Raw genomic sequence first — 26,790 nt, 5'->3', positions numbered from 1 at the left:
TATTATTACGCTAAAGACTCTCTCAGTATCGGTGTCTCCATGGAGGGGCATTAGCACACTGTAATGGGTAACAACTTCTGCAGTTCAGGAAATCTTGTTGTATTTGTAATGGGACATCTGGGGCATATATTATGTATGGGGCACATATTTCTCATTTCCACCAGGCATCATCTTTCCTTCTCTCTAAATTATTCTTCAAATAATAAAAAAAAAATCATTCTCTTCAAAAAAGATGTATTCCTTATATCTCTATTTTATTTTGATCTTAGAACCCAGAAGCTGCTACTGCTGCCAGAGCTGTATGGAGGAGTGTGGCAGCCGCACAGCGCAGGAATGCTGTGCAGGAGCACGGCTGGGGCGGCAGTGCCATGCTCTGGGGTGCACAGCACAGCCCCGGGCACTGCTGCCTGCCTGGTCCTGAAGGTTCTCACTACACCTCTGCAGAACACTTCTCACTGTACTTCATACCCAGCACTCCCAGACGGAGGATGACAACAGGTCGCTGCCCTCCTCTTTGGAGCTCCTCCAGGTTAATGCTATCCCTCATCCCTCACCCGTCTTTGTTTTTGTTTCATTACTGCTTTCCTTTAGTTCTTTCAGGTTGCTAATAGCGGTCCTACACCACCGTTCTGCTCTGTGGGTTATTTCTGTGACCTGCATGGTGCTCAGAGAGGGACAGCTGCAGCATTACCCCACGGCTGTGCTGCCGCTGCAAGCTGTGCCGTGCTTTGCATCAGCTGCTATCTCCGTGTGCTCCCAGTGCCATCACTGAGCAGGTAACGCTGAGCCGAACAGAGCTCCGCAGCAGCTCGGCTCAGGACGGCTGTGTGCCGCGGGGACGGGCTGCCCGCCGCTGCCGGGCGGATCGCTGAGGCCGGGTCAGCCCGGAGCTGTGTGACCCCGCGCTGTGCGCGGTTCTCCCGGGGCACAACTGCCGCATCGCCGCCCGCGGCCGTGGGCACGGAACAGCTCCGGAGCGACGGATGAGGGCACCGCGGACCTCGGCCCTTCTCCTCCCGGCACCGACCGCGTGCGGGGGCCCAAAGGCCGCAGCTCACGGCGGGGCGGTTCCGAGACCCCCGCCCGGCCCGGAGCTCAGCCACGCGGCGTGCTCGTTACGGACTTCATTTCTGGCGCCGCGGAGCTCCCGGAGCAGCGGCCCTAGGCCGCGGCGGACCCCCACGGCCGCGGCTTCCCTGTGGGTGGGGCGGCCGCGCGGCCGTCGTTCTTGCGGTGCCGGTCCGGCTCCCGCGGATCGGGGCGCGCCGGAGCCGCGCGGTGCGGAGCAGCCGCTGCCGGGGTTGGGCCCGGGCCGCCCGGTGTAGGCCCGGCCCGCCGCGCCCCGCGCGAGGCCGCTCCCCCGCCGCCGCCCCTCCCGCCGCGCCGCCCCCGCCCCGCCGGGCGATGAGGAGCTGCTTCTGCCTGCGCCGAGGGAGCCGCGAGCCGCCGCCCGCCGCGCGGGCAACAGTTAAGTGTCCCCGGCCCCGCCGCGGCCCTCGGCCGGCCCGCTCCGCCGCGCTCCGGGAGGGAACGAGGGAAGGGAAGGGAAGGGAGGAGGGCCGCGTCTGCGAGCGCTCGCGGCTCCGCGCGGGGCCGGGCCGGGGCGCGGGGCAGCGGAGCCGTGCGCGGCCCTCCGGGAGGTGCGGCCCGGGCCGCGGACCGTCCCCACCGCCGCTGCGCTGCCCTCGCGGGGCCGGGCCCGCTGCACGCCGCCGTGCTGCTCGGCGCCGGGCGCGGCCTGCACCGGGACTCGGCCCGAGCCGGGCCGCTGCCGCGCGGAGCAAAGCGGGGACACGGGACGGAGGACGCGGGTGGGACGCCGTCCTCCGACCCCGGTGCGCGGGGGACTTCGCTGGGAATTTCGTTCTCGGCTGCTTAGAGAGCACAGAAACGATACTGCATTAATTGTGCTCTTTTGCTGTGAGTGTTTACAGCATGGATTTGCTTGCCTGGTGTTGTTTTCTTCACCTGTTCACGGAGGTTTCTGCGCAGCTGGAAGTGATCAGCGCGCGCTGTCTCTTTGCTGTCCCAGCCGGGACGTGGTGCTGAACTGCCCGCACTCTTTACTCCCCTCCTGTGTTCCCAGCTCTCAGTGACTCTCTGTGGTGCCCAGGAGGGGTCACAGGGACTCTCTGAGCTTTACCACCTCCTGTGCTCTCTCACAACCAGGGCGGTTGCAGCTGGGTTGTGATAGTGGGGCTCCAGGAGGCGTTCACTGCACAGGCCAACAACCGTGTGCCTCCATCCTGTGTTTAACTAGCACCGCTGTGCCCAGCTTTGCAGCTCAGTGTGGTCCCTGCAGCTCCTGGCCAACGTGGCCTTACCCATGAGATGTTCTGGGTTGTAGGCTCGGTTTGAGCTCTTGGAAGCATGAAGATAAATACAAAGTGTTCTGGTTCATGGCATGTGCTTCTCTGAGTCCCAGGCTTCAGGCCTTGCAGCCCCTTGTTGCTGAGATGGAAATAACTGACCTGAGTGTCACTGAAAACCTGGGGAAGGTCATCTGTGCATGGAAATCTATTTCAGTTTGAAACAGGATACCTCACAGATGGGTGTCCGCAGTTAGAACTGCTGTGCAGCTATCTGAGATCTCAGTTTTACTCACTCCAGGACTTGTGTTCCTGTTCCATTCAGGTCCATCGCAGCGTACGGGCTCCAGCAGCTGGTGCAGGGGCAGCTGTCTGCAGCATGGGTGTGCGGGTGACTCCTGGTGAACCTTTGTTTGGGTGAAAGATGACCCTGAGTCTGTCTGCTTGTGACCAAGGTGTGTCCAGGGCCCTAGCCCTGTGTTCTGCCATTGGCTGCTAGTTTTTCTGACCCATAGTCTGTGCAAGCAGCTGTGCTGTGCCTCCTGATCAGAGGTGGATGACGTTCCAGTGGTGCTTGCTCTGGCTTGGTGGGACGGTCTCCTGCACGGTGCAGGAACACACCTGGGTAGCTGGATTATTATTTTTTTTTCCAATTTTGCCTTAGATTGTGCTTTTGATGACAGCAAGCCGAGTGGTGCAACTGACACAATAGAAGGGAAGGATGCCATCCAGAGGGACATGGACGCACTCGTAAAGTGGGCACACAAGAATCTAATGAATTTTAAGGCTAGGTGCAAGGTGTTGCACTTGAGACAGGGCAGTCCCAGGTACAAGTACGGACTGGGAGAAAAAGTTGAGAACAGCCCTTAGGAGGAGGACTTGGGGTTCTGGTGGATGAAAAGCTGACATGAGCCAGCAGTGTCCTGGGCTGCGTCAATAGAGGGGTAGCAGTTGGGTGAGGGAAGGGACCAACCCCCTCTGCTCTGCCCTTGTGAGGCCCCTTCTGGAGTACTGCATCTAGGCCTGTAACCCCTCTCCTGTGGCAGGAGAGTTGGAAATAGATAATGTTTAAGGTCCCCTACAAGCTAAGCCATTCTGTGATTTTCTTCTCTGTAGGATGAGCAGGTTGGTGCTAAAGAACAGGGCTTGCAGTTGTGGGAAGAACCAATGAGCTGCTTCTTTCTCCTGGCCCCCACTATTTCACCTCAGAACCTGGCCTGCCTTGCTGCAGCGTGAAGCTCCTGGAGCACATACATCAGGCACTGGCCGTTCACCCACCACCCAAACTCTTGGACTTGTCTTGCTTCTTGAAAAGGAGCACTGAGAAGGAGAGCACTCTGAGCTCAGCGTAATGCGTGGATTTCTGGAGCTGTGCTTTTGTGTGTGTGTCCCTGCCGTGGTGCAGCAGTGCAGGTGGGTGGGTCACTGGGGCACAGTGCTCCACTCCAAATATACTGTGAGACCAGCAGGAAAGTGTGACTGGGACTGTCAGAGATGAGCAAGCCAGGAAACAGTTGAGAGAGAGCGTGAAGAGGCCGTAAAGGGACGGCTCCGGGGCTATGGCACAGTGAGGCCTGGCTTTGTGCATGAGCTGCTGGGGGATTCCTGCTGCCACTGTGTTACATGGTGCTGTGCCTGCAGGTCGTGGCCTCCAGCCTGCGACTGTGGGGCCGGGCAGAAAGCCACCACTGGTGCGTGCTGCAGGCTTTGTTCTGAGCCTGGAGCAGCACTGTGCACAGACTGCTGGGAGCTGGGGGACTGCCCCGTGTGGAGCCAGCCTGATGCGAGCTGCCATGGAGCTGTGGTGTCAGGGCTGAAGCTTCGCTGCTGAGGGCCCGGGGTGGTTTTGCTGCTGTTCAGGGAGGTCAGCTTCTGATGTTCCCAAGGCTGCTCCAGAGTGGAGCTCTCTGTGCCCTGGGCCGGTACTGCACTGAGCGAACGGGGCCTGAGCTGGGCCTCTTCCTGCTCAGGACTGTCTGGCTTCCCCAGGCTGGGAGCGGGAAGTGCCCTCCTGCTGGGAACGGCCTCCAGGGAATGTGCTCCTGGCAAAAATGAAAAATGCTGTGATTGTTCAGGGCTGTTCCAGATTCACCATGCAGGGGGTGGTGGGGCTTTGGGGAGTGGGGGCCGTCCTCGCTCATCGGCTGAGCCCTCAGGCTGCTGCACTGCAGGCGGGTCAGCTCCGTGTGCTTGAAGAGAACTTCCCTAAAACAACAAGCTGTCTAGTAGAAGTATTTGTAGAATCATGTTCCCTAATTTGATTTGCTCTTTCACTGTATTTTGTTTTTTTTTTTAAGTTCAAAGGTGTGATAGCAAAGAAACCAAACTTTGCAGGCGCCCAAGGGAGAGTTGAAATGTAACTCATGGTGTGCATCAGCCCGGAGCTTCGCTCTGACCTGTGCCAAGTTCAGAAAAACATTTACTGAGCATGCAGGCCAGTTCCTGCTGCTCTGCACCAGCTCCAGCTGCATCCCAGTGCCCCTCGGGTGAGGGCTGCCCCACCATGCTGCACAGCCTGGGGTCGGCCCGGTGCCACCCTGCAGGATGCCGTGCTGGGTGGGTGGCACTGCCAGCAGGAGGCTTCGTGTGGGCCCTGACCGAGTGAGGATTGGCGCATGCTGGGTGCTCCTCCAGGTGCTGGGGTAGAGCTCTGTTGGTGGAGGTCTCCCTCTACTTTGGAGGCTTTAGGCTGGTTTGGTTGTTTGTGTGGCATTGTTATTTACATAGGGCCCAGATTTGCTCTTTTTTGTTGCCCGCAGCACCGTGTTGGTTCAGACTGGGCACTGTGAAGTGTAAACCCTGGTCCTGCTGGCACCTCTGCCTTTTTAGAAGCAGTAAGTAACCTGCCATCTCCGCAGCCTCAGTGCTGGGCTTGGTCCCTCTGAGGAGGCCCTGCCCTGCAGTTTGTCTGCCTGCCCGCCTACAGCAATGCTCGTGCCAGGTGCTGCCATTGGATCTGCGGCGCTGGGGGATCCAGGGCAGTCCTGCCTGAGCCGAGGGCCCTCCCCTGCTGCTGCTGCTGCAGGATGTGTTGGGGCAGGGGCACCTCTCCTCCGTGAGCTCTTCTGGCAGCTCTCCTCTCCTCCTGCTTCCAGCAATAGCATCTCTCCAAGATGGGTTGTTTTCACCTGCTTCTCTCCCTCTTTGTGTACTTCTCTACCCTGAAGTATTCAGTGCTGTTCTGCCTTGCTCATGGGAGATGCTCGGGCTCCTTCAAGGCCTCTGTCTGCTTTGCATCAGACCATCCTGTGCTGCTTCGTCTGTGTTCCCCTGGCACTCGGGCACTCCGCCACAGGCACAGTTTTGCATATAGACACATGTGTGCTGCTATGCGGCCGTGGCTCGGTTCAGGGGGGAGTGGTGGGGCTGAAGCCTCGCGAGAGCCCTCATCATGCCCAGTGCCTGTCGTGGGTGGGAGCCTTGTGCTGAAGCCATGGGGAGCAGATTTCTTGCTGCTTAAAATAGCAGAGCAGTTTCAGCCAGCCTGAGTCAAGAATGGAATTTGTTCTTATTTGGGAGGGAAGCGATGAGCCTGGGTTTTCCCATCGTTGCTAGATGGAGACCAGCCCATGCTAAATATTCTGGAAACAGTAAAATTAATCTCAGAAGAGGCTGCTGACCCAAATTCGAAACCTGTTGGGCATTGCACAAGCGTGTTGTCTTATCAGAAACAAACAAAAGCGCAGAAGGTGTGTCTGCCTGATCCTGCATTTGACTTGGTAGCCCGTGGTGTTTGGGGACAGGCGCTGTGACACACATGTGGGCTCCCAGTGCTCTGTTCCTCCAGGGACTGCGTGCTCCCGAGCAGCTCCTTAACTCTGCTGCTTTCTTTCAGGATCAGTCCATAATGCCTGAAGTACGAGATCTCTCCGATGCCTTGCCTGATGTGCCAATGGATCCCATCACGGGGGTTGGCGTGGTTGCGTCCCGGAGCCGCGCGCCGACAGGCTATGATGTAGTAAGTAGAGCTAGTTCAGCTGCCATTGCAAATGCTTTGGTTTTGTATTAATGAAACTTTACTCTGCTGGGAATGGTATCTCTTCCAGCCAGGATTTGCCATCAGACGTGTTGTAAGGATTGATTTGGTGTCTGTATGCCCACCTTGCAGCCCAGGGCACTCAGCAGTGCTTTCTCTGGGTGAAGATCTGTGGGTGCAGTTGTGCAGATTTGTCTGTGCTTCTCCTCCAGAGCATAATTACCTGGAGGAGCGGCTCTGAGAAACAGCTGGCTGCTGTGGCATGCAAATTTAATAATCCTAGTAACTGCCATCCTGAAGGATTCCTAAGTATCACACGAATTACATCTCCAAATAAATGGATCCCGCATCAGCTGTTTAATCCCACGTATCAGCACTGTGTAATAATGATGAGAAGCTCCAGATTGAGAAGCAAAGAGTTTCACAACCAGCTGAAATTGCAAGGGCAATTTTGATGGACAGAATGCAAAACCTCTAAATTAAGCTTTGGCAGGAGGCTGGGCAGCAGGAAAATGCAGCTGGATCCAGTGGAGATGGATATGTGAATGGATAGATGGAGGTCACTGTTTAACAGCTGCTTGTTCCCTGGGTTAGTTGCTGTATAACCAACAGTGTGATTGTATTTGCTTAAAGATGAGCTACTAAGCAGCAAAACATCATGAAGTACTGACTTTGCAGAGCAGTGTAGGGAAGGTTTGGCCTATGGGTCGCGTTTCTGTGTCCTGCTCCAGCTATGCTGCATCGCACTTTGGCTTTCAGTTTCACACAGCTCATGTGGCTCACACCCTCAGCCCTGGCTTGCAGCATGCCCTGTGCTGTATGAGAAGGAAGAAATGGGTCGAGCTGCAGTAAGGAGGTGGGAACTGTGAAAAGGCTCTTGAGAGCCAGAAGGTTTTTTGCATTTACTGCATTTTTCTGTGCACTGATTACCTGTGTGAGCCAGACTATGTAATTAGCTGCTTGCTCTGATAAAGGAGCACGGGGCAATGTGAGAGATGTGATAACAGAATAGCATTCTGCCTAAATGACCAGGCAGAGAGCTCACTTGCCCCACATAGCATGTGTGGGGTTTAATGGGGGCTGCAGCACTAGCACTGTTTAAACTAAACAAGATAAAAGATTTTTCCTGGGGCTTAATCCAATTATAGTGGTGTTGCAGTAATGCTTGAGAATGTGGGTTGCTCTCTCCTAGGGGGCACGGGGAGGAGTCTGCCTTGCCTCTGACTTCTGTCTCGCTTCGTGTTTACAAGGAGCTCTCCTCTGACTCTGGGGCCAGCAGCTCCTGCTGTAGGCATTGGGGTGTCTGCTGCCTGCAGGGGCTTTGCCTGTGTTCTGTGCGTGCAGCAGGGTAGCTCTGCTCGGGGTCACAGCTGGTGTTGTCCCACTATGCAGTACCTGCAGTGGTGGCCCCACCCTGCAGGTCCTTACGCCCAGCCCAAGGATGGGTGCACTCAGGGCAGTCCTCCCCCCAGCCTCCAGAACCCAGGCTGTAGTGTCTCAAAGCAGGAAGCCAAGCATGCCCTGACCACTGTTGCCTGGGGTATGCCATCCCTCGGCCCCGTGCCGTGCAGCCTGCAGCAGTCCGTTCCAGCAGTGGGCTCAGAACTGTGGAAACACTTTTCCTCTTGGCTGTAATGAATTGGGCATTGTGTCATTTTGTCGGTGGGTTTGAGTTCCATGATGACATAATAACTGGTTCTTTTTTTCTGAGCCAGATCTATTATAAGTAGACTTTATCTAGTTTTCCTTTCATCTGTGCCCTGTTCACAGCACGCAGCCATTCCTGTGCTGTTCCCTTCCTTCCACCCGGGGAGGGCAGTGCCGGGGGCTGCAGCTGGCCCTGGGGAGCTGCCTGCCCAGGTGGGGGTGGCAGAGCCTGGAGGGATCTGAGATATTTTTTTCCATCTTTTAATTTTTTCTTTCAGTAGTTCTCTTAATTATCTGAACACCTCCTTTCCCTTTCTGTCTGCTTAGGAAACAGCTGCTGGCACTTGTGGCCAGATCTTTTAGTACCTGGAACACCAAAGAATGCATTTTGCCAAAACACACATAGTGTGTCTGAACTAAAATTCCAGAAAATCCACCCCAACTGGCGCTGCCGAGCACAGAGGTGGGCAGGAGGGGTGAGTGGGGAGCCTTGGAGCTGGCATGGGCTGCAGGCAGCACAGACTGGGCTTTGCTGCAGCCTTGCTGGGTGTCCACAGAGCTGGGAGTGGGGGGATCCCCTCCTGCTGGGGTTGGTGCATTCTGGCATGGGAAGGCATGAAGAGCAGGTGAGCTGGCCTGTGGCCCTGACTGCCCTCTCAGTGAGGTCAAGGTGGGTGTGCTGGGCACACAGCACCAGGCAACAGCTCTCATCCCACGTGTTCAAACTGGGCAAGAAGACATGGCCGGGTCTGCTTGGGACCGTGGCCCCTCCTCACCACTTCCCCTCACTGCAGCCCCCAGAGCCATGCCCTCGTGCACAGTGCTCCTGGGGCTCAGCTCCACTTGGAGGAGCTGGGGGTCCTCCCCACCTGCAGTTGCGCAGAAGATGATGCAAGAACTTTCCTATTTATGTTACTGTGTTTTCTTTCCCCATGAGTTTTCTGACAAGTTAGTGCATGCTTACATGCAGGCTTAGAGAAAGGCTTCAGCAGGGTGATGCGAAGCCACAGCACTCAGGATTAATTGCTGGGGATGGTGCCTGCAACTGTTGCATTTCAGCAGAAACAGGAAGGGTTCTGTTGGCCTGCCCTGCCCATGGGCACTGGGAGCCGCTAAGACCCGGGCCCTGCTGTGCTGGTTTCCTGTGTGGTTGGGCTGTGTGGGGCTGAGTGGGGCAGTGGGAGCAGCGCAGCTGAGCAGGAGAGTGAGGGCTGATGGGCCGAGTGCTTCTCTTGGTGACGCGCTGGGAAACTGGCTTCAGCCGTTGTGTGTGGTAACTGTGGAGTTAGAATTGCAGGGTACTTCCCTAAAAGAGTTTGTGGTGTGGCTTTGCTGTACTTTTATTGTTGCTTTTTGACAGCTTTTTTTCATTGCTGAGTCAGGGTGGGATGCTGCCAGACTCTGCTGCTCAGGGCAGGCACTGGTGGCAGCTTGCAGCCCACACTGGGAGCTGTTCCCATGCTCTGCACCCAGGAATGAGCTGAGCAGAGATTTGTTTACAGAAGATGCTAAAACGTGAAGAGCAACCCCTGCACTTTGTTGCCTTTGTGTCAGACAGATCAAGTTTCTCTCGTGCACTTTGGATGGTGGGAAGGTCAGCGTGTGCCTTGCCTCCTGCACCCTGCACAGAGCCTCTGCCCTACGAAACATGGTGAGGGAGTACCAACAGAGAGCAGCTGCTTTGTTATCGGGCTGTGCAGGGGCCAAGGTTTTGCTCAGTTTGGTGAGATCATGGCTTAGGAAACAGCAGAGGGGAGGTTTGTTTCTTCTGAGTGGCATTGGGCAGTTTTGCGGTGCTCACTGTCCTGTTAGACCCATGGGAGCTGTCAGTGAGATGTGAGGGGAGTGGGTGACTTGTTTGCTGTCCCCTCTGGTTAGTGAGTGTCCCTCTGGGCAGAGCTTTCTGCCCCCAGCTGCTGGCACAGCCCTGCTGTGAGCCCTGGTGCCCCTCGTGCCATGCCCTGAGCCGGCGTGAGTGCCATCTGCTGCCGCCTGCCTTCCTGTGCACGTCTGTCTGCTCTGTGCAGAACCCTCAGTGCAGTGTTTGCTGCTGATTGTACTGAATGCAATCGCTGTCAGAGCTCCACAGTTCGTTTGATGTGATGCTTTAATCTGGTTGAAATTGTGTGTAAAATCGCAAGGAAAGACAAAGATTTTTGCAGGAGTGCTGTTCTTCCATCTCGGTGCTGTCAGGATGGGCCGTGGCTCCTGGGCAGCCTTGGAGCTGTCACGGTGTGGATAGCTCTCCAGTGCTTTGTCAAAACGGACCCTCCTTGCAGACTGCAGTGTGTGTACTGTGTAATGAATGCCTCAGCATGCTGACTTGTCCAAACTGTTGTTTGGAGACTGCACCAAAGTTGCTCTTTCCTCATTAGAATAGCTTTTGTCAGAGCATCTTTAATCAATGGACTCCCCAGAGACAGCATTTTTAGAATTTTATCATACCTCTGCCTGGAAGTTCTCTGCACTGCACCTTGTGAAGGAACTAATGAGATGCTGTGAGAGTTCGGGCTACTGTTAATTAGAAAAGGTCTGAGGAAGAAGTACTGCACATACATTAACTTTATCTTGGCTCACACATCTCCTCTCTGCCTCTGTCCCTTCTTTCCAGGTTGCACAAACAGCAGATGGCCTGGATGCTGACCTCTGGAAGGATGGCCTATTTAAATCCAAGGTCACACGATACCTGTGCTTCACAAGATCGTTTTCAAAAGAAAATGTAAGTCCGTTTGCTGAGTGTCTGCATGATTTGCATGTGTGTCTGGTGTGTTCTTACCTATACAGTGATGAATGTTATGGAGCCAATTATAATTCAAGTGTTTAGCTGGATTGAGGTGACTAAGAAGGCAAACTGCAATGGCCAGGTACTTGTGTTTTGTCTGTGTTCTTTGGGAAAGGAAATAATTGGCATTATCTGTAATAAAAGCAGCAGAAAAGTGCATGTTTGCATTTCAGCAGCTCCCTTGCACAGGCATTTCCTGTTCTTACAATGGGAACTGCATGCTGCAGATGATGATGAGTCTCTAGCTCTAATCACTCGGATGATGGGAAATGCTAGTTTCTGAATCCAGGGGCATCATACGTGTTTTCTTCCCAGATGATGTTCTCTTCCTTTATTTTTTTGTGGCGGTGCTTTAGAATTTGCCCACGTTGTGCATACACTGCCCTATTCTTGTAATCTTGCAGTATGGCTGTGAAGCACTAGGCGTGTATTTGATGGGTGGCAGTTGTCTGCTCACATCTCCTGTGAAAGAGCGGACACCATATGCAGTGAGAGCCTGATGCCTTCTGCTGCATTCACTTAATTTTTCAGCTGAGGGTAGTGTGAAAACTTCCTCCTTTCCAGGAGGAACTGTTTAATTCTACAATGAATGCACTCCATCTAGTGGGTAATTCTGCTTTTCTTGATGTTTTGGATATTCTCAGGGACTGAATTCTCAAGGGTATGGAGATACCATTTTGTACTTGAGCCTTTCCCAGCAACAGAAAAGCAACTGTGACTTCGGAGTCTGATCACAGATCTTGAAATGAAAACCAAGGCCTGCCAATTCCCAGCATTTGACCTTTATTCCATCCACTTCCCTGCCTTCCTCCAGGTTAAAATGAAGCTCTAAAGCTGTGCTTCCTGGGGTCGACAGACAATAATTGTGCATTTCATTCTTGAGTAGCTAAAGTAACCGGAATAATAGCCCAGAATAGGTAGGGAGGATACTAAACAGAAAGGTTTGGGATTATTTGGTATTAAGTTTATCTGTGGCTACCTTAAATGCAAGGTTGTCAGAAATAATTACAGAATAGTAGCAACTGCTGGCTATCAGAGACGGTGTAAATCCCCTCCGTCAGTGTCTGCTGGGCTTTGGCATGAATCATCTGCTCCGCATGGTTTGGGAATACGTTTCTCATATTTATGAGGAGTGAATTAAAGCAAATGCAGCGGGAGGGCTGCGGGGTCTCAGCTGCGCAGCAGACGGAGGTGCAGGGAGCACACAGGCACTGTGCCCTGCGCTGGAGCACCGCTGGGCAGCTGCTGTGCTGAGCCGTGCTCCCGCACCCGATGGCTGGCGAGGAGCTCCCTCTCTTCTGAGGCCAGATTTCCCAAGACTGGTCAGTCTGCTCACACCTGCGAGGATTCCCTCCGAGGCTGCTCCTCCATCCAAGCTGAACAGAAGGTGCAGAAGACGGCGTAGGATAAAATTTTATTTTGTTCTGTACTGTCTTCTTGTTTATAAAGGCTGCGTATAACTAAAGCATAGGTTTTTTTTCTTATATATGTGAGTGTAAATTGCTGGCAGCAGTGTTGGCTTTAATGAAAACTGAAAAGAAACTCTGGTCTCAAAACAATTGTGGAGGTTGTCATTCTGAATTGTGTTTTTAGCTCTTCAAGCCTTGATTAATAGGACGAGGCATCAGTTCAGAATTCATATGGACTCAGATGAAGTTCTTTGTTCCAAATGGCCTGCTTTTCTGGAGCACGGCTACGTTTGGAGCTAGGACTGCCTTTATTCAGTACTAATTAGCTAATGCATGTAATAACTTTGGCTGTGTCTGCATGAACCATCTCCCTGTAATGCTTTCTGTCATTGTTGTCACAGAAGTGTTGTGTTTGTTCTTGCTGTTTTAGAAGCAGTGAGAGCACTAAGGTTACCTGCTTAGCTGTTTCTTTTCTCTCTTCAGAGTCACTTAGGAAACGTCTTGGTTGACATGAAGCTCATTGACATCAAGGACACTTTACCTGTGGGCTTCATTCCCATTCAGGAGACTGTTGACACACGTAAGTTGAGGCTGTGACTTCAGTCCCATGCCCTGGTGCCTGCATGGTTGGAGGGCTGTGTCCTGGGCAGAGCTACCATGCTGGGGGATATTCACAGGTGTGTACTGAAAGCACAGGGCTTGTGCACAGTGCTGTGCTCATGCACGCACAGCTTTGTACCACCTGCACAAACACGGCCACATGCCTCTGTGCTGAGATGTTTGAGCTTGCTGAGAGAAGCTGTCCTCACTTTTGCAAGGCATTCGTGGCTTTCTCACCGTGTTTACGAGAGCAGTTCCTGAGCAGTGTCTTCTGATCCCCTCATGGCAGCAGCTGCTGGCGCTGTGCTGGGTTGAGTGGGCACTGAGTGCTCCTGGATTCCAGTGCAGAGGGGCACAGGGAGCAGCCTGGAGCTGCTGGCTGGGGGGGCTGTGGGGCACGGGGTGTGACTGCACAGGGACTGCACGGGGTGCACGCTGCTGGCACCTGTCCTTGTCAGTAAAGTGATCTGGACCTGTTGTGGACAGAAAGGAGGCGTGTGAACCTGCTCTGCAGGAATCATTTATCCAGGTCTGCAGCAAATAATGATTTTGCTAGTCCCTGCTCACCTGGTTCTGATTTGAACCCATAACCCAGAAGTGAAAAGTTCTGCATCCTGGTATTGGGTGCCTGAGCTGCCCCCCTTCCCTGGAGAATTCCTCAGCAATTCCTGCACAGCCCTGGGAGTATGGGGCAGTTGTCAGCTGCTGTTACAGTCTTCATAGCAATGCTGGTAGAAAGGTGAGAGGAGAAATTGTCCTTAATTTAAAATGCATTGGGTTTGCAGGCCAAATAGAGGCACTGTCTGTATTAATGAAGTGGTGCATATCCCTGTCTCTGTTAGCATGACTGAACACATTTCGATTGACTGTTTATAATATGTTTACTTAAAATTAACTCAGGTTAAGCATGAGTAATTAATGGATTTTGCTCCTAAACCAAGTTTGCTTCACTCTAGCTAAGTGTGGAAGAGATTGAAGATGAAGGCAAACACTCGACTTTGTACTTGCTGTGAAAGTCGAATAAGAGGCACGAGTTTTGTCTAAAACTGACTGTTTTGGTTATGTGAGTTTCTGTATTCTCCTCCAAGTGATGCCTGACTTACAATAAATAGATATAACATTCCTTAGTGGGTCTCGACAAAATTTTCAGGTGTGAAATTTTTAAACCCTGAAACAGTATCCTAAAATCTGCCTTAGACATGTCAGATAAAGGCCTTCATTGTTCAAAGCAGGAGTGGACTAGAGTGTAGGGGTGTAGGCATTCGACATCTATATAAAGCAGCATTGTGGATGCAAAGGTGAGTGCACAGCTGCTGTACTGTGACACACCTCACTGCCTGTACAGTTTTTGGTAGTGGACTGCAGGTTTCAAAGGCCAAGATGGATTACTTTCTCCAAGATAGCAATTATGAAACAGGAGGAGCCTACAAAGATAGCACTGCTTGCCATCTGGTGAAGTGAGAGCCTGTTTTTATACTGGAGGATATTTATTCATATTAAATTGGAGAGGTTTTATTTTCCAGGTGCTTTCAGATTCTCATTCATTGTCTGCTCTTTCCATTTTTCACTTTATCTCTAAAATTCTGTAATGTCTCTTAAGTACTTGCATACACAAATGGAAACCTCTCCTTGCTGACATTGAGCCCCACAGATTATTTAGGAAGAGGTGGAGCAGATCTGTATCTGTGTACCAGTACCATGCATTATGCTGTGACTGACCCGTAACTGGATGTGGATTATCTGCATGCAGGCAGACAGCAGCCTTATTATACATCAAGTCATGCTACAGATAAGCCTTAACTTTGATGGGCTTGACTTATTCATGGTGGATAACATGGAAACAAGTGAAATTTCCCTGTGATGCTCCATAAGGAAGGGCTGTGCAGGACATGCATCTATCCTTTGAACACAGCACAGCCCAGTTTCCCTGTTGGGGTCCCAGCAGTTACTGCTTTGTAAATCTAGTTTTAACCCTACAAAAATGCCACAGCAAATGCAGTTGGATTATCACTTCAGTGCTTACTGACAGAGTCAGGACAGGTTGTTAGCACTTAAGATGTGTGAGAGTTGGACAGGTGAGGTTTATTACTAGCTACTCTGCATGGCAGCATGTTTTCTGCCTGCCCCTCAGCACGGTTTGATCGGCTGTCTGGAAGCACTTGGCAGAGCAAACTGCCTCATTGCTTCAGCAGATACTGAGTCTGGTGAGTCCTTAGAAGGAGGAACTGAATATGAGAAGCGTATCCTAGAATGGCTTGGAAAGAGCCATGAAGATCACCCTGTTCCAGCCCTTTGCCATGAGCTGGTTCCCACCCAGTGGATCAGGGTGCCCGGAGCCCCATCTAGCCTTACTTTGGTATAGGGAAGTATAAAAACCACTTGCCACTTTTCTTTGTGCAGTGTGCTATCGTATGTGTGATGTCTTGTCTTCTCTGCCAAGGGAAGCAGGGGGTGTTGGTTTATCACAGTGCCCAGTAAGAAATCTCACACAGTATACAGAGAGTTCCTGATGGAAGATTTCCTCAGCCATCAAACAGCACTGTACTGTCATATATCTGTTTTTTGGCTCCATTTCCTGCCATGATTATATGCCCAATATCTGGAGAGACAATAAATAACATTTATACCCTCATCTTGCATTAAAACCAAACCAGCCTCTGTCCTGGGTTGTTTTTGCAGAAGAAATAGCTTTCAGAAAGAAGAGACTGTGCATTAAATTTATCCCTCGAGATTCTACGGAGGCAGCCATCTGTGATATCCGAATCCTGGGGAGGTCTAAGCAAGCCCCACCTCAGTACACATTCATAGGGTAAGTACCCCTGCTCCTGAAGCTGCTCCCATATTGTCAGTTGTAGCTAGGCTAAGTGCCTTGACTTCCTGTCATTATGAAGTTGGTGTTTATAAGCACTGGAAAGGTCTGTGAGTGCCAGTGTTACTGACTGTGATGTGGAGTCACCAGCCCTGGCGGTGCTGGAGGAACGTTTGGACGTTGTGTTGAGGAACATGGTTTAGTGAGAGCTGTTGGTGATGAGTGGATGGTTGGACTGGATGATCTTGTAGGTCTTTTCCAACTGTGGTGATTCTGTGGTTTTTTTTTTAATAAAACTAGTTCTTGCTAACAGAGATGTTTATGAAATGTATCTGTGCTTGTTAGTTTTGCACATATGCAGCATTAAAGTCTTCCGTGTTGACTACCCAGGGAGTTGAACAACATGGGCATTTGGTACCGGATGGGCAGAGTTCCCCGCAACCATGAATCTTCACAGCCTGCTGCTCCTTCCCAAGCTCCATCTCCAACACCAGCTCCCAACCTGCCAAGGTGAGTTTTGTGCTTTGTGCAGCATGGCATATGGTTGTGAAGAGCCTTGCATGGTGGAATCAAAACTGGGAGCACCACCTCAGTGTGAGTAACTGCATGGTGTACTTTGTAGTTTCAGAGTACGTGAGTGTTGCCCTGGAGGGTGGGCCAGAACTGTAGTCAAGCTGATTTGTCTCCCTGATGAAAGAGGAGTGTGCATACAATTTTTAATGTGTAGGGAAACAAGTTCTGCTCATTCTTCAAAATCAGTCCACTCGTGCTTTGAAGCAGTAGCCCTATTTTTTTGTTTCTTGGACCCATCCACTATGCTTCAGTTTTGCAGTTGACACTGAGTATGCAGAGCAGACTGTTCACTGAGCAGTGAATGACAAGAGCAGCAGTTTTGGGCAGACGCTGGCATGCACGGTGTCTGCCCAGGTTGTTTTCTTTTATACAATATCTCTGTGTGTACAGATGTATGCACAAGTATACTTAACGTATAATAGTAGTCCTATAATGACAGCTTACTTGCTGGATTTCTCTGGAGAAAACAGTGTTGTTAAGCAACAAACCAACCTAGACAGATGTTAAACTGAGCAATTTTTACTCCTGGATTTGATGTGAAAGCACAGTGAAGTAAGAAAGGCTTCTGCTGGTGATGCTGGTCACACTGAACTGCTGCCCAGCCATTGCCAGGGGTCAGCATGTTTTCTACAGATCCCTTTGACTTTTTGCTTAGAACAAAACAGGTATTTTTGCATTAGGCATTTGATGTATTTCAAGTATGTTTACAGTGTGACAGTAACTGCTGAGAGCTAAAACTTCAAAGGAGACAACAAAGGGTAATTCCAGGGAAGTTGTGTATATAGGTCACAGTCATTGCAGACAGCGCTGCTTTTAAACCACTTTGAACTATCTCTGAAAAACCTATTGGGTATATTTATAAAGCAGGTGTGCATATTAGGGCCCTCACCTGCACCCCAGACTTCTGAAATCTGCTGTCTTACGGTGTCTGTTTGACTTCTGCAAGGAGTTTGGGTGCTTTTTTCACTGAGAGATTGGCTCGGTCGCCAGCCATGCCTCAGCCTCCTGCTTGCTATCCTTCCTGGCTGGGTGCCGTGCAAGCAGATGTGCTGCCTTGTTACTTGTACTGAAACGGAGGCAGAAGAGGTGAAAAGTCATCAGGCTTCTGGAGGTGTTTGCCTGTCTCACCAGGAGTTGTTGCATTGTTTTGAAACTGTGCTGGTCATAAGCTATGTGCTGGCGTGGGCCTTGCAAGATCAGAGGAAGAGAGATGTCCTGCTCTTTAGAGCACAGCTCTTCATTTTCTGTCTGCAGAAAATTCCTGCCTGGGCAAATTTCCACTGTAAAGAGAAAAATTATCATAGCGAGAGAATGTCAATGGCAATCCTTAATCACTAAGTGTGGAAGGGTCACTTTATAGCTGAGCAGGGAAGGCTGCAGAACAGCTTCAGAGCTATTGGGAACAGGGCCAAAATTAGAGCTCAGAGCATCAGCAACGGTCTGAAAAGAAGTGTTTACAAGGCTTATATATTTTATAACCTCTTGTTGTACAGTTTATGGTTTACAATGGCTGCAAGGAAATTGGATCGGTTTTGTTTTACTTGCCAAATAAAGCAAATGTCAAAATAGTCAATATAAAATGTATTCTAATTTGGCTGAGTTAAAACAGCCAGTATGCAGTGGAATAATTGAATGTTACATTAATGCCTCCTAGTAAAAACCACCTGTCTGCCACCAGCTCCGCTCTCGTGCCCGCCGTGTGATTTAGAGGTAACTTTTACACCACAGCCTGATCATTCAGAGCATCTTTCATGTCTGTTTTTTACTCTGATTATTTATTATTCAATATATTTTTTAAGAAATAGAAATATATATAAGGGTGAACCCTGGAAATATTTCATTACTATGGGAAATGTGTGCTACCCGAGAAGCCTTTACTAATCCTACACCAGCAGTGTAGTAAGTTACTCAAGCTTAATGTTTGTGGAAGATTGTAGTCACAAGTAACCTCTTATTTTTACATCACCATAGAGATGTGCGATTACAGTGGTAGCCAGTTTGCCATTTTATTCTGTGTGGATGAATTCAGACAGGAGCAGCAACGAGTTGCTCTGCTACTGTGAGTGCTAAGTCCGTGCAGGCGAGCAGTGCCAAGTGGAGCTCAGTGGGGATGCAGCTGTTGGGCTGGTCAGCTATTTATGCTGTTCTCTTCGGTTGCTCGCTAGCGTTATAAAACAACTTTAAATCAAGATGTCATGCTTGGGCCCTTCTGAGGAACTGTTAACTGTGCGTATAAACTAAACGTGAAAAACACAGCATTGAGCTTCTGCACAGCAAACCTGCTGGGGAGAAATCCTTACAGCGAGAGGTTTTTGTGTTTGTACCAGCCGTGTTGGCTCTGCTGGTCCTCGGTGCAGGTTGGTGATGGCCATCAGTGGAGGCTCACGGCAGCTTTGTTCTGTGTCAGAAGTTTGACCTCTGCAGCTTGCTGCTTGGCAGAACACTGCTTCCTTTCTGTGCTGAGGGGTTATGGCTCACATCAGAGCTGCACCACAAGGGGAGGCTTTGTTTGATATTCTCGCTGGACTGCATATGTTATTTTCTGGCCACTTCTTGGTGTTCCGTGCTGCAGGCATCTGGCTCAGTGGTGTTATCCCAGCGAGGACAGTATGCTGTGCTGTTCTACGAGGCACAAACTCTTCTGCTGCCTTTTCTGCCCTGTGACAGCCCCTCGGTGTTGATGGCAGCCTGGAGAAATGCCTTTGCGGACTCCCATCCTGGAAGGCCACCTCTGAAGAGACCCTCTCTGGCTCGGGCTGTGCCTGGGCTGTGCAGTGATCCTTTCTGCCCCACGAGGCCCTGGCAGCCGCAGCTCCCGCGGTGCGTGCGGCCCTTCGGGAGCCGCGGAGCTGCGGCCGTTGTCAGCTGCGAGCACGTGTCAGTCAGCGCCGCTGAAGGCTGCTCTGCAGTGACAGACGTAATTGCACTTAACTTTGTGTGTGGATGTTATCAATCTGTGACAGATACTTTGGGAAATGGAGCACTGTGATTGCAGATGATGTGTCACAGGCGTTCAATCTTCCTCTTGGAGAGACTGGGATTCAGTCACAACTTTTACTTGTTGATGTCAGGCTTTGAAAATGTCGATTGTCACTGACCCTGGGAACGCCGTGTGCAGCGCTGTCACCTGCGGCGTGCGGGGACGGGGGGCTGCCTGTGGCCGGGCCTGGGCTGCCCCTGGCCTGCAGGGTGAGCCCACGGAGGGCGGGAAGTGGGGGGCAGCTGCTGCTGGGACCCACTGTCCCGGTCACCAAGCAGAGAAGTCACTTTTTCAAACTGATGTATTGGCGGTGTTTGAACTTTGTCCCGTGGGCTTGGAAAGCGATCAGCGCGGGGCTGCCTGCTGCAGGCTGATGATGTGCAGGAGGTGGCAGCTAACAGAGCAGAGCTGTGCCCCGGCCTCGTGGCACACTGCCCCGCTCTGCAGCGCGGTGACTGCGGGCAGAGGAAGCTGCTGCTTTCCCTGGTTTGTAAGTAGCAACAATAATATTTAGAAATATCAGTGTTGACTTTTTCTTGAAGACATTTAAAACAGTTTTCTTGGAGGAGTCTCTGCAGGGGAGAAAGTGCTGAGGTTTCGACACTTGCTGTTCCAGGGAGGAGCAGGGGCAGCACTGCAGGAAGCTGCCATCGAACCACGACAGAGCCTGCTGGCAGCACGGGGTCTGCCTCCATGTCTGCTCTGAAACACTGCCACAGAAAGAGCACTGTGGGGTGGATGGCTTTGATTTGACTGGAAGCCGTTCAGAAACCTGAGAGCTCTGCCAGTCCGATCCCTCGCAGAGCCCTTCGCTCTGCATGGAGATATGTTTCTCTAAGAAGTTTTACTCTAGAGCTCTTTTGATGAAACTAATTTGCAGCTAATAAAACGTATTGTTTGACTTGAATGCTGAGATCACTTGAATCATGAAACGCAGCCTAAAATTCTTTTTAAAGTATTTACCCTGTAAGAGAGCAAGGATGGCACAAGGACTGGGAGGGCATCAAAGCTGTGGATAAAGCCCATTGAGACGAGCGTTGTGTTGAACGTTGGAGGAGCATCCTCCACAGACCGCTGCTGTAGCTCCAGTGAGGGGCAGGTTTGAAGGCAGACGTGATGTGTACGCTGTGTGAGCCCACGCTCGTGCCTCACTCGACGGTGAGCAGCACTGGCGCGCATCGGTCCGGAGCCTGCTTCCCATCAGGAGGCTGTTATGGAGCTACGCTGACCGTATGGCTGGCATCCAGCTCAGCTGGATGAAGACGTGCAAAAATTGGTCGCAGTCCAGCACGTGTTAGTGTCAGAAAATGATGATTAGGAAAAAATGTTTAAACAGTGTGAGTGGTTTCCAGGCGTGAGATTCCCTCGCAGCACTTGAGAAAGAGGGACATTTTCTGTAGTTGGGAAAAGTTGGATTGATTTGGCTGATTTTGAGGATGCATTGAAAAGTTCTGGGGAGTGCTCTGGGTGAAGAGGCTTCAGTATCCTTAGAATCATTTTTCTTTATAGAGCTCTGCTCCTGGTATAGTAATCCTCCTGAAGGCGTTTTCTTTAGGGTGTAGTGTGGGGTCGTTAAATAGAGCCAAAGGTATTCATTCAAGGAGGCTGTGTTCTCGGTTGTTAAATAAGCCCTATGGGGGAACTGAGCCTTTTTTTCCCCTAAAACTTGTATGTTGTTTCGTATTTAATATGATCTCTGCCACTGTTGATTTGTAATCTGTGCTTTCACCCCGAAGTGCATGTGGTTGTGTTCAGATATTTCCTTCTTTAAATCAATCACTTTCACCATTTTCCAAAACACTTCTCGAGTTTATTGCTTTTAGTAAAGTGTTTGGGCTGTCATTATTTATTACTGGCAAAGTGCTGACAGCGTGCTCTTCCCAGATGAGCCTTCCAGGGCTGTTTGCTCGGCGCGGGGCAGCGAGGGACTCGGCTTGGCGCGGTCCCGGCTCCGCTCTGATTCATTTGGCACAATTTAAAGCCCTAACGCAGAACCTGTGCTGCGCATACTGCGTTTTTGTGGAGAAGCTGTGCTGTTGGACAGCTCTCCCGTGCTGCTCCAAGGGCTCTCGGCCCCAGGGAGCACAGGAGCAGGGGAGGGCTGCGCTGCTGCCGGGGATGCTGCGCTGTTCACGGGCACAGTGCCTTGAGCTGTGCGCTGCCCCCTGCCCGGAGCAGCTCAGTGTGCTCCAGGTCAGACTTCCAAGCAGCGTAAGTTAAACTTGTTGGTCTTTTTCTGTTGTTTGGCAGCTCTTCCATCCTGGTTACTTCTGTTCTGTGATCTGAGTTAGTCTCCGCGCACAGCAGCTGCAGGAGCGTGGTTCACATCGCGCCGTGCGTCCTGGCTGCGGCTCTGCAGGTCGCGCTCCCGTGCAGCTCTGCACAGCTGAGCTGCTGTGCCATGTCCCTGCTGAGAAAACGAGCGGGTTGGACGTGAAAGTGGGAGGAATTGCTCTTTTCATTCTCTCACACATTTGGGCTTTTATAAAATTTTAATCTGGCTCCAGCAGTTCTCATTGATTTTTGGGAAACGGGATATTTTAGTAGTTTGGAATGAGATGAAATGCTTGCAGAGCCCATATGGTGCTTGTTTTAGGCAAAGGGTCAGCAAGGTTGTAGAAAGTATTTAAATATTTGGTTTACACGATTAGAATAGATTGTCTGGAATGGAGTCCATTACCCGAGCTGGTCCCCGCCACACGGGTCTGTTTTTCACTGCAGTTCTTTGGGGTATGAGGTATGTGTTCTGGCAGCACAGGCCTGAGCACAGGAAAAGTTAAGGGCTGTGGATGGGGTTCTGCACGTGGCCGGAGCCGTAGCTGCCTGCTGTTGGAAGATCCATTCTGTCCAGGTGAGCAGTGGTGCAGTGCCCGTGGCTCGTTTCTCGGGAGCGGGCGTTTTCCTGTTCCCACAGGCAGAGCTTTCAAGTGGGACTGTGCTTCTTGAGAAGTACAGCCCAGCATTAATTTCTTGTAGGCGTGTTTTTGTCTTTCTACAGCTTTGAATGTACTTCATCTTTCTATCCTTGGTTTTCCGCAGTCTTTGTGTAAGCTGCTATGAGGGAAGGGGGGTTCCCTTTGTTCTGGGCACTGCTGTGGGACTTTGCAGTCCCTGTGGCACTGCTCCTGAGAGCAGCATCAGCGTGCAGGGCAGACCTGGGCTGCGGTGTGTGCTGTGCCTGCGCCGGCGTGGGGCAGCCCCTGAGCTGCTGCCTGACTGCTCTTCATCTAATCCAGTTGGAGACCAAATGCCTACCATTGCTCTTTTGCTATGTGTGGTTGATATTTTTATATGAATTATGAAGCACCCTTTGATATGTGGAATTTCCCCCTGTGCTCTTTTGTTAACGTTTTATGAGTACTTTCTCCCTAACTTCAAAAGCAGTCCATCACCTCCGCGCAGACAGTCCCTGATCACTGGGCTGGAGCTGCTGGCCATTCCTGGCCCTGTTTTATGCCTTTCTCTCTAGAAACGTTCAAAAAGGGCCATGATGTGTGCAGACCTCAGACCTTCTCTGCTTGCATCTGAAGAGCTTCTCCTCGTGTGCTGCTTCTGGGGCTGCTGCACGTGGACACTGTGTATTGGTTTAACAAATAAAGGAAAAACTACGATTAAGAGAACAATTAAATGTAACCTGGCCTGAATCGTGGAGGTGTGGCTGTTTCTATTTAAATTGCCTGGAAATTATACTGGGGAGGAACGCATATTTATAACCCCACTCTTAACCTGTGTGGGAGCACTGTGCCTTCCCACAGCGGGCGCTGCCTCCTCCTCTCCTCTTCCTCCTCCTCCTCCTCCTCCTGCTGTGGGACAGCAGCTCTGCACCCACTGCTGCAGTGCAGGCAGAGGGCAGACATCACTTCTTTGATAGTCCAAAACAGAAAATAATTGGCACTAGGATAGTTCACGTGAGTTGCCATTCCTTGACATGAGCGATTCCACTGAAGTACTCATAATTGCTGTTAATATCGTTCAGTGGAAACTTTCGCAGTGAACGAGCAGTGTGGAGCGGTGTTTAATGGCGTGCTGCTGGCGTGGTAAGAATGCAAATAAGCGTTATTAGCCTAATGATTCTGCTGTCACCATGGCTGTGCAGCAGCGGAGTTGTGAATATGTCATGCAGCACCCGTGAATTTGGAAAGTGTGTCAAAACACAACTTCAATTAGTTTGCTCTAATTATGGCTCCAGAGAGTTCATAACTATATTGCGTCTCATTAAAAGGGGTTTTCTTATACGGACGCACACAGCACGCGAAGGGCCGGGGCTGCAGGAGGAGCACCCACGGCACGCTGCCCTGCCACGGCCTCTGGGCACTTCCATTCCTTCCAGGACCTGCCTTGGCACATGGCTCGGTGCTGAGGTGCCGCTCGGGGGGCTGTGCTCTGGCAGCGGTGCCGTGGGTTCTGTCCCCGCGTGGCCCGAGCACGGCGCAGCTCTGCAGCGCTGGGGAAAGGCTCGTGTGCCTGCAGGAGAGCAGCTGGTGAGGGGTTAAAGCGGTAATTGTTTAAATCTTTCAGGCTTTCCTCCCGGTTCTTTGATAATTTGATGAAGAACTTCACCCTAATTAAATATTCAAATTAGGAATAAGTGTCAATATGGCTTCCCATCGCCTGGAATGATGATTAATTGTATTCAAAACTCTAGTGGCCGCTGTAATCTAAACCAAACCGTTGTTCTTGATTATTTCTGCAGCACATTTACCATGTTTTTGTTTTAAAATTTAAACTAGTAATTGATTTGCCATATGCCACAGAGCTGCACATACTTTCACGATATGTGTTTAGGAACTTGGGGACTCCGTAATTGGGATTTTCTTGCTTTTCAATGGCAGCCTCTCTTTTTCCATTCTTGCTTTTTGTTTGTTTTGTCTTCCACAATGCAGAATGATTTGGCTTTCACGGCGGATAAGGAAAATGCATTATGCAGTCAACTTACTGGGTGTAAGTTATATCGATCTTGGCCAAAGTTTGCATTAATTTAAAAGAAATTAAACTTTGTTTCCCAGTTTTCCCCGCAATGCCATGCTCTTAAAAAAGGGGAGGAGGGGGAGAGGACGGACCTCAGTGCAGCAGTCGGTTCTGGGGAGGTGGAGCCTCCTGCAGCCCGCACGGGGATGAACTTCTGAAACACTGCTTAGAAGTTGGCTGTTTTCAAATAGATCTCTGCTTTGCTTATGTCCAGGACATTTCCCACTGCTTTGTTTAGGTATGCTGGAAACGGTCCTCAGTATGAGCAGCAGAATTTCAGATCTTTCTGTTGGCTGTTTTGATGCCTCAGAAAGCGTTTCTGGATACCGCTATTAAAAGAAAAAGGAAACGAGCAGAAAACCCAAACCAATGAGGAGCCTGCAGTGCCCACAGGCAGCACTCCTCTGCTCTGTGGCACGTCTGTGACAAACTGCCTCTGCTGGCAGAGCCCTGTGTGCATTCTGTGTTAAGAGAACACCGGTAGCCAAAATCGAAAATGTTTTCACACCATCTTTTTGTTAGAAATAGCTCTGGGAAGAACAGCAAATTCAAACTCATCTTTGCTTTTTCTTATTTTATCCACGCTGTTCACCGTCAGCTGCATCGCGATCTAACAATTCATGGTTCTTTGCAAAATCTGCCTTGTTAGTAAGGCAGACAGTTTCCAGATGATTTGCTCGAAAGATAAGACCTGCTGGCTGAGAGCATGGGTCTGATCCCTGCCTTTGCATTTGTGCCAGGCTGAGCCCTGCTGTGAGCGTCTTCATTGCACGTGGCAACGTGATCCAGAGGATTAATGATAATGTTTTATAAAAATTCACATGGATCTGAGATTAGTACTAGAAAAAAACCAGCTTTGAGTCGTGGGGCACGCTCACAGCTGCCTGCAGCAGTGGTGATGGGTAGCATTTGGCTGCTCTGCAGCAGGACAGGGAGCAGGCAGCGCTCCCGGGGCACCTCTGGAGCTGCCACCACCAATGGGGCATCTTCTGCTCTGCAGTAACCTTGTCTCCCTGTGTCTTCTTTAGGCACATCTCGCTGACACTTCCCGCGAGCTTTCGAGGCAAAGGTCACAGCAGCCGCCTGGACTTGGAGCACCAGCACTCAAACCTGTATGCCATATCAGGTAAGCTGGAGCACACCGTGGTTTCTCTGCTTCTCAGTAACCAGAAGGTTAACCAGGTTGAAGCAGGCTTATTTGCAGGAGTGGAGGGTGGGTGGTGTCTGTGGAATGCACCCCCAGATCCGTGCAGGTGCCATTTAAGCATCAAGCACCAGGAATGCAGAGGGGCCACACAACGCCTGGGCAGGAGTGCTGTTAGGAGCAGGCATTACTGAGTGCTGGGGGGATGCAGCTGCCCACGGTGCCTCCAGGTGAGAGATCTGGTGAAAGCAGCACGGCCACAAACCTTGCTTGGCAGCTTTTTCATGGCCTTCACAGGTGAGTTGTGTCGGACATCTCAGCACGTGTCCCAGGAGGCTCATCCTGCACGGCAGGGATGTTTTCATGCACACAGTCCTTTGCTACGTGCCACGTATTTGTTAAAAACAGTGACGTTCGGGGAAATTTGAAGTCAGACGTGGAGTTAAAGTTGAGATGAAATGAGGATATGGGTTGTTCTGCTTTACTTTTAAGAACTATGTGCTCTCTGTAGCTGTGACACTCCATTTGCTAATCCAGGCTGGTATGCTAATGCTGGAGCTGGTGATGGCTTCCAGATGCTGGTGTGGAACTGCCTGAGAATATTTCTGCTGGTTTTTATTTTTACACAGTCTGTAGGGAGGATGTGCATTTAAATAGGGTGCTGAGGCTCAAGCCCAAACCTCTGCCCATGTGGGTGTAGGTAATTTATTACTGTGCTTCAGGATCACATGGTGGGTTTGTTTTGGAGCTCAGGTCCCCGTTGAGCTGACCCTGACACCTCTGCTCTTCTGTGGAGGTCCTGTCTTTAAGTGCATGATTTCTTGGAAGATGCGAATGCTGAGAAGGAATGCAGTGTGCTTCTGGGGCCCAGCACCAAGAGGCAGCGATGCTCTACAGAGCTGCACTTCAGTCTCGCTCCTGGATGTGCTGAGAGCTCTGCACTCTGGAAGCTATTAACAGTGCAGCAGAAGGACTTTGGGTTCTGCAAACTAAAGAAGAGCGTTGGTGCAGCTGTTGCACAGGAGTGCACTTCACCTGCCTGTCTTCTTATGGGGCTATTTTGTACTCTAATTCAGCCAAGCGGTGTGGGAGAGTTTTCCTTAAAATTACTTATTTTGGGGCACTGTTAGGCCTGAACAAATACTGTGATGGCCACAGTCAAAACACACTTAGCTGCAGTTTTCTCTTTGTTGCAACGTTTTTGCAAGGGAAGAAAAATGTTGGCTTTAGACCTGACTGTCAAAACCTACTGGAAGGGAACTCCCTTCACCTGGCTGTAGCAGATTGGCAGGACAGCTTGGAAACCCAGCAGCAGCAGCAGTGGGTTTGGTGGGCTGTACAATAGGTACTGCTTGTGCGCGATCATAGAAGAGGTGGTGGCAGAGATGTTCCGCTCGCAGGTCCTTTCTGTTAATAGTGAGTGACACTTCTTACGTGGGAACATGGCACTAATTCATGTACCATAATCGAAGGGTTATTTAAGAGGTAATCTCTTAACTGAAACTGCAGCTTCAGGTTCCTAAATAGATGGAATATAGCAGTGGCATAATTCTTGTCAGTACTCGTTTTTCTTGTTACTTTCCGGCCCTAATA

The 26,790-nt window shown here is 50.9% G+C and overlaps 1 protein-coding gene across 3 annotated transcripts in view; it reads left to right on the top strand.

The window, feature by feature from the left end:
• Nucleotides 1-1,389: 1,389 nt before the first annotated feature.
• The window catches only part of MVB12B (multivesicular body subunit 12B), a 42,343-nt gene continuing 16,942 nt past the window's right edge, over nucleotides 1,390-26,790 (top strand). Inside the window, exons 1-8 of one of the 3 annotated variants that reach the window (XM_065737359.1) lie at nucleotides 2,953-3,722; nucleotides 5,069-5,143; nucleotides 6,145-6,267; nucleotides 10,544-10,651; nucleotides 12,607-12,703; nucleotides 15,403-15,532; nucleotides 15,923-16,042; nucleotides 25,082-25,179. In XM_065737359.1, coding sequence (XP_065593431.1) covers nucleotides 6,157-6,267; nucleotides 10,544-10,651; nucleotides 12,607-12,703; nucleotides 15,403-15,532; nucleotides 15,923-16,042; nucleotides 25,082-25,179 — 664 coding nt within the window. In that variant the 5' untranslated portion in view covers nucleotides 2,953-3,722; nucleotides 5,069-5,143; nucleotides 6,145-6,156. Of the gene's footprint in view, nucleotides 1,468-2,952; nucleotides 3,723-4,452; nucleotides 5,144-6,144; nucleotides 6,268-10,543; nucleotides 10,652-12,606; nucleotides 12,704-15,402; nucleotides 15,533-15,922; nucleotides 16,043-25,081; nucleotides 25,180-26,790 lie in introns of those variants that run through there. The other 2 variants (XM_065737360.1, XM_065737357.1) reach the window with 2 other exon arrangements.

Source organism: Cyrtonyx montezumae, unplaced genomic scaffold (genome assembly GCF_038088225.1).
Source record: "Cyrtonyx montezumae isolate F1298 unplaced genomic scaffold, pur_monq_1.0 scaffold_20, whole genome shotgun sequence".
Classification (NCBI taxonomy): domain Eukaryota; kingdom Metazoa; phylum Chordata; class Aves; order Galliformes; family Odontophoridae; genus Cyrtonyx; species Cyrtonyx montezumae.
The sequence above is the reverse complement of the archived record's forward strand: the minus strand, read 5'-3'. Positions and strand labels throughout refer to the sequence as shown.